General features: G+C 42.7%; 1 protein-coding gene and 1 pseudogene across 1 annotated transcript; one reads left to right on the plus strand and one right to left on the minus strand.

The window, feature by feature from the left end:
* Positions 1–1,000: 1,000 nt before the first annotated feature.
* On the plus strand, positions 1,001–2,401 carry LOC121800592 (annotated as a pseudogene).
* A 981-nt stretch (positions 2,402–3,382) lies between these two features.
* On the minus strand, positions 3,383–6,591 carry LOC121800593. Its single transcript, XM_042200133.1, has 5 exons — positions 6,209–6,591; positions 4,347–4,802; positions 4,171–4,181; positions 3,818–3,968; positions 3,383–3,670 (listed from the first exon to the last, which is right to left on the minus strand). Exons 1-5 carry the CDS (start codon positions 6,302–6,304, stop codon positions 3,578–3,580), a joined length of 807 nt encoding a protein of 268 aa, XP_042056067.1. The 5' UTR covers positions 6,305–6,591; the 3' UTR covers positions 3,383–3,577.
* Between the last annotated feature and the right edge of the window lie 1,023 nt (positions 6,592–7,614).

Below are 7,614 nucleotides of genomic sequence, written 5' to 3' on the forward strand. Positions count from 1 at the left end.
GAGCTTTATTATGGATCGTTTTTAAAGTCATTTTAAGTTTATTTCATTTTCATACCATGAATATCCCATTTACACAAATTCAAACTAAAATTCTCTACCTTTTCCAATTGTTTTCGAGGTAGAGACATGATCATGTAGAGTATACTATATACACAGACATTCTATTATAGCTCTGTGAATTGGTTTCGCGTCGGGCAGAAATAGGAGAATAAGTTAATTATGCGTCGTTGACTCGTCAACAATGAGCTTTGAGGATTCAACTGAAATTAGAAAATTAAGATATATGCGACATGCCAAATCGCTGCTTTCGTTTTCTTATCACGGTTATTTGAACCTTTTATATTAATTAATCAATTAAAGGAAAATATCCTACTAATAATGTGCACTTCATCAACAACATTCCACTTATAAGTTTGCCCGCAATAATTACCACACCACAAATGTTTAATGAATTATTCCAGTTAATTAATACTGTAAATTGTAAATACTACTAGCACTGCACTATTACTTAGATGGGATTAGTTTTAAGTTGAGCCCGTTGAACATAATCTTAGTTTGAAGTCAATATTGGCTTCTTCTCCATCGCAATTACCTGTATCTTTGTGTCAGAAAAATAAATAAATAATGCGCGCCTTTATTCAATATCTGTTTCTTCCATCGCTGAATTTCCATCCACATCTCGCAGATCCTCGCACCATGATTCTTTTTCTTCACTAAATATCCAGCAACCAAGATTTGCAGCAGCCCAGCAGGACTGCCCTCCCGCAAGCTGCAGCCCCATCGTCCGACACCCCCAGCACCGCACCGAATTCGACTTCCAATTTCCAGTCCGTGCCTCGGCCCGCAATATCATCCTCCCACTTTCAGCAAAAGCTACCGCAAATGAAATCGACTACAGAGCTCAAGTAATCCGACTCAGCGTCTTCGTGCCTCCCTGCCCGGGTGCCTGAAGTCAGCTCCTCTCCCTCTCCTTTCGAATTCCACATCAAGATCATGTACTATGGTGCACGCTTTCAATTGCTCTGGAGCGCTGGACAACTATAAGGAATGGGCCCGATCACTTGCCCTTGTTTATGCTTACCGATCCTCTACTTCGGTCACCGAGCTGCCTCTCTCCAGATGTGTGAAAATGTACAACGTTTCTGATGTCTCTGAGGTGCTTTTGGACGGGCTGAGAGAGAGTATTCGGTCGATGATACCTACCTGCATTGGCCCCAACCCATCTGCAGCAACTGCCAAGTACTGTGGGTTCAATACCAATAACCAACCTCTATGCTTTGACATACCCAAACAATCTCACCACGAGAAACAAGGTAGTATATCAGATAAGGCAGTCATTGCAATTGTAGCAGTTGCTGTTTCACGGCGCTAGCTTTTGCTGCCCTATTTTACTTCTATACACTAAAGAGGCGAAAACAGAGCAAGGAGCGAAGGACTGAGCGTTTCTTGAGGATCACAAAGCAAGAAGGCTAACCAGATACACTTACTCTGATATCAAGACAATCACGGACGGTTTCTAACACAAACTGGGGCAGGGAGGCTACGGATCGGTCTTCAGCGGGAAGCTCTCGACAGACATTCTGGTAGCGGTGAAAGTCCTAACCAACATCAAAGGGAATGGCGAGGACTTCATCAACGAGGTAGGAACCATCGGCAACATCCACCATGTGAATGTGGTGCGTTTGGACGGGTACAAGCGCGCCCTAGTGTACGAGTTCTTGGAGAATGACTCGCTTAACAAGTACCTCTCATCGGGCAAGCAGAGCAGCTCGGTGGGGTGGGAGAAGCTGCTGGAGATCGTGCTGGGGGTAGCCAGAGGCCTCGATTATCTCCACCAAGGCTGCAAACAAAGGATCCTTCATTTCGACATCAAGCCACACAACATCTTACTGGACCATAACCTCAACCCCAAAGTTGCCGATTTGGTCTGGCTAAGCTGTCATGACTGGGGCGAGGGGGACAATAGGGTACATTGCACCTGAGGTGTTTCTCGAGGAACTTTGGGAAGGTGTCGTACAAGTCGGACATCTATAGCTACGGGATGGTGTTGCTGGACATGGTTGGTGGACGAAGGGAGCTTGGAGAAGCGGGACAGGATAGCGGGGAAGTGTACTTTCCAGAGTGGATGTACAATCAGAGGATATAGCTATCCATGTTGATAATGTGGAGGAGACTGATATTGTGAAAAGGCTTATAATTGTGGGACTTTGGTGTATACAGTGGTATCCTGCAGATAGGCCATCCATGAAACTTATCATCCAGATGCTTGAAGCTCAAACCATGCCCCATTATGCCGCCCAATCCTTTCGCTGCCTCAAATTCTGCAAATTCAACTTCATCTTTATCTTCATCTTCTTCCACATGTACAACCACCTCAACAACCACCACTTTTACTTCTTGACATTTAACCATCTTGCTTGTGAATAAAAGTATAAAACTGTTCATTTTCATTCAGAAAGTAGAGGAATCTTTTTTAAGATAAACAATCTCATAACTGAAATTGATAACAATTTTGCTCTTCACAGCAATTAATTTGAGCATGTTACATCAACAAACTCAAGTAGATTAAACATCGCAGAAGCGAAATCACAAATTTCTGTTTTATTCTAATTTTATACTAGGATACAAAAACATCAGAAATCAGAGCACCGACCGTTCTTCTCCCAATCGCCGTAGCGAGTCGGTTCCGGTCCGCGGGGGCCGCCGACTTCACCAGTACCTTTATTCACGAACTCGTCGCCGCCGTCATCTATTCTCCGTCTTTTTTAGAGTCGAAGTTCCTCTCATCATCGATATGGCTGTTGATGTTTTCCTTGTCGTCGGAAATCGCAGGCTCTTTGGTTGCTGGTTGCTAATTTTGCAGGAGGTGCGCCGTCGTGGCGATGGCTCTGCAGCTCGCGGCGTTGGACAGCTTAGATCTAGAGATCGCCGATGAGATTGCTCGACATAGTTTGCTAGCCATTTATTGATCCCTAACGATTATGCTTTCCTTGTGGCGATGCTGGAACGACGAAGCTCGTAATCAGAATCAAATTGAGTCGAAATCACTATCGTTGAGATCTGGCGGTGGTTCTGCCAGAGCATATACGGTGATCGAAACGACGACGTGTTGGACCACGGAAGATACACGTTTGACGATTCCTTTATTGTGGCCCAACAGCCCAATAAGGAGCCCATTTCTTCTTCCAATGAGCTTTTATATAAATGGTTCAACCAAATTCATGCATCTCTACGAAAAAATCATGTGCAAAATTTAAACCTAGTATAATTATTAAACCCCTACCTCAAACTACATTACCAGATTAATATACAATCAAATCCAATATTAAAACCAGAAGAGAAGAGAACGCTCTCATAGCCTCCTAGCCAGCAATCTGGAGTATATAATAAAGGGAAATTGTAACTACAGATTGATGAAATCATACATATTATTGGTGTAGCATTAAACAAACAGTATATACATATCTAGTTTAGCCACGATGGACATTATGAGGGATGTTAAGATAGGTTGGGAGGTGAGTTGATGATCATGGTGATCACCTCTACGTATCCTTATCCATAATCAATAATACAGACATTACTGCATCTTAGGGCTTTCCATTTCCTCCATCTTGGCAAATCTTCCGCGGATTCGAGGCTGGCTGTCAGCCAAGGCTTTCCTACAAGCATACTGCAGCGAAACGCGTCATTAGTTAGTCTTTTGCTGACTCAGTATGTATTTTCGTGACAGAATATGATGAATATGAGTGAGATTTAATATGAGGTGGATGGATAATATTAGACTTTGGGAAATGAAGGAAGATTATATAAGTCTAACCTTGATTTTTCTTCCAAAGTTTCGCTTGGACTTCTTGTTCCAGTATCTAGACAGCTTTTCCTTGCGATCTTCAGAACGGCAGCTGCTTATAACCCGAGGTTGCACCACCGAGGACTGCTCTAGACTTGTTTTTAACATCGTTATCAAGAGTCTGCCATAAAAACTCAGTATCAGTCACACCCACCCCTATCCTGTCCAAGAGTCCACAAACATCTAACCATTCTCAGTTCATACACATTGTTGTACAACCAATAAATTTGTGTGGTAGTCACGAGCAGAGGTAAATTGCGAATCATTCGCTGGCCCAATTCATATAGAGGTGTTTCAAGATACATTTTAGGTATGTGACTAACATTATCCAATTCTGAAGCCAAATTACTTGGCATATAAGATTCATGATACAATATTTAGTATGAGAGAGTAGTGAGTCCTAACAAAATGTGCATAAAGATTGCTAGAAGAGTTACCCTTGATGTCTCCTTCGCTAAATGCTCTCCGCATCCCATTAAAAGCCCCGAAGTCCCAAAACTGGGAAATTCGAGAATCTTGGCCTCAGTGGAGCCTCATGCACACCGTCCACAGGTCTTAGACAACTCGAGCTAAGACTTTTCTGGAGTGCGCCCTCCGCAAACAGCTTCTCGTCAACAACAATGTTCTCATCTATCTGTAGAGACGGAATCTTGATACTCAGGGCATCACAGAGTGGCGTCCCATTCCCTTGCTGTGCCAAAAGATCCTTTCTGCATTCATAAAACCTCACTGATGAGCTTCCACTCTCAATAGACGACTCGATATCAGATACTGTTAGCGACTGGGGGGAGATCACGTCTTCTCCACAGGAGATCATTGAGATAGCAGCTGTCATTGGATCCACAGCCATTAATGGTTCTCCGATTACTGGTTCAGGTGCCTTGAAGAGATCACCTTCTCCCCCCAGGTTGTAATCTGATATGGTGGATGTTTGCATGAGGCTGCTTGTTATGCCCTATATAGGAATTTGGGGGGGAAAATTCTCAAAGTTAACTAAAATATTTGATAAAAATATCTCATGAAGGCAGAGTAAAAAATGAGCAATCATGACTAGTGGTTTGCCAAAACTGTGGAGCTGTAGGCACACATCTAGCAAATAAGCTTTTTTGTCCAAACATGATGGTTAGTATGCATCAGTACAACCTATAAAGCAAACGAAGAAGCCCACAACAGACACAGAAGTTCAACTCGAGGGCACCAGTTAAATCACATGTTAGGACAAAGATTCACTATAGTTGGGGCCAAGCCAACATTAATAAATAGAAATCATGGTAAGATGGTTAAAATTTTACAAGAAATACCAAGTATGGAGTATATTATCTTAGTTACCAAAAACTAGCTAGACAAATAGGTGACTTGGCTGGATAATTCATCTCGCTCCATTACAGTTATCGCCACCAGAAAATGTCATCTACTAGATCTCAGACACCTCCCTATGCCAAAAGTAAAAATTAATATCAATGATTGAGGTGTCTATAAGTATCTGCAGGTGCAATTTCTCATAACTAGGACTAACTTTTCAATCAGAAACTTATGTGATAATTCACTTGAATCAAAAACTAAGATGCTACTGATTTTTAAGTTGCCTTTAAACACTCTAGCACATGAAAAATAGGGTAATCAAGATCATTTTAGCTAAATGTGTAACAGAAATAGAAATCCCATTGTAAAACAGAGCTTCAAGAGTAACCACCAATAATTGAAGGCTTATTCACTCACTTCACTTCTCTATCTTGAACCAGCATACACAGAGTGTGAAAAGAAAAGGTACCGAAGGGGGAGGAGAAAAAACGAAGACCTTCACAAAAATAGGAACTCTTTTGAAGTTGGGAAAGATGAGAAAGGTCGGAAATTATTTCATAACCTAATTAATGGGTTTTCAAAGAAACGGAAGTAATGATTGTGATATTATGTTCCAATAATTTCCCTTTTCACCATAAATAGAACTCAAGGTGCTAACCATTAATGGTGCCAATTGAAAAAGCACATTCGAAGAAAAATCTAATCTAAGCTCTTACATAAGTCAACATTTGTGGCAGTCAAATCGAAATTCATCATGATAACTTTCATTTAAGAGAAAATGAGCAGTAATAAAAAACTCAGGGAAAAGAACCATGGAGATGCCCCAATTAACATGAGCAAGCAAATAGCAATTCATAAAATAAAATAGAAAAAAGGTTTCAGCATAATCCATCTTGCAGGAAAAGGCAGGGTGCATAAAAATCTTGGAATGAAGATAATTAAGTGGAACAAAATGTGAAAAGAGGAAAAGATCATTAACACACAGATGAAGAGTGGAAACCTCAGATATTTTGACACCCTTTCCCCAAAAAATGATCAAAAAAGCATAAGATAATTTACCAAGGAGGAATTAGGCCTTTGTGAGCAGCCAAAATCATCAAACTGCTGAGCTTCTTGAGAGAAGTATGGGAACATAAGCCCAGTTTCTGCATACATTCTCTGTTTCTCTCCAAAAAATTGGGGGAAGGGGAGAAAGACACCGAGCTGTGTATCTAAGCGTAGGTATAGACTATAGATGGAGGAGAATAGCTTTAATGGGGGCGAGGTCTTTTTATAGGTGTCAAACAGTCAGAAATATCACCAGAAGCAGCAGCAGAGCAGCGACCGTAACAGCCGTAAAGGAGAGAGAAGAGAGTGAGGAATCTGATTTTGTTTGGGTCTTGGCTCGACTCTCTCACTTCGATCGTGGAATGAAATTTGATTTTGTTTGGGTCTTGGCTCGACTCTCTCACTTCTATCGTGGAATGAAATTTGTAATGAGTTGAAAAGGTTAAAAGTCATATCATACGGGTCTCTTATCCGTCTCTTAAGAGCATTCACTACGCTGTCCCCCCACCACCCCTTAACCGTCCCTTAAACTACTATTTGAGGGCGTCACTGTACTTTATTCCTCCATCCCTTAACTAAGGGAACCTGTAACGCTCCGTCCCTTAACCGTTCCTTATTCCGTCCCTTAATTACTATTCATTCAATTTCATTTTTTATTTTTTTCCAACCCAATTCAATTAAAACAAACACACTTTATTAAAAAACACACTTTATTAAAAAAACACACAACATAAAAAAACACACAACATAATTTAAAATACAAATTTGGAGGAAAAAAAAACTACTCCACAGGCGAATCGTCCTCCGGAGGCGGTCGAGGTGGAGGGGGAGTCGGAAGGCCAAGTCGTGCTGCCATATGCACAACTCCGTTCCACCTGGCCGCGTATTGGGAGGGCGAGTAGCGGGAAACGTCCGCCATTGTGGCGTCATGTACACCGCCATAAGTGTGTCCGAGCCTCCCTGCGAGCCCGATCCCGAGGCCGCCTGGCTTGATTCGCCTCGCCCGTTCCTCGCTCTAGCCGCTTTCGCCGTCTTTGTCCCTTGCGGCCGACGACGCCCACCTCCAGATCCTCCAGCATCGCCGACCGTACCAGCAAACTCCTGCGATTCAGCCTCATGTGGGCTGATGCCCTCAGCGGTGTCACCACCAGACGAGTATTGGCCACTCGCCGTATGCTTCGTGCGCTTCGAGTTTGAGCCCGAGCTGGAGCGGAAACCGCCGGCCCACCGTTCCTCGTCCTTCACGGCCTGCCAAACATCAACAAATCTGAATTGTTGACGGGTGTCCTGGTAGTAAGCACGCAAAGCGGACGTCAAAATGTCAGTTGCCGTGGAGCCGCTTCGGCCGAGTAGATGCCGCAGAATTTTTTGACCTGTCGGTCGACTTGGTCAAAGTGAGAGCGGAACATTTTATATTT

The sequence above is a fragment of the Salvia splendens genome, chromosome 4 (genome assembly GCF_004379255.2).
Source record: "Salvia splendens isolate huo1 chromosome 4, SspV2, whole genome shotgun sequence".
In the NCBI taxonomy this organism is placed as follows: domain Eukaryota; kingdom Viridiplantae; phylum Streptophyta; class Magnoliopsida; order Lamiales; family Lamiaceae; genus Salvia; species Salvia splendens.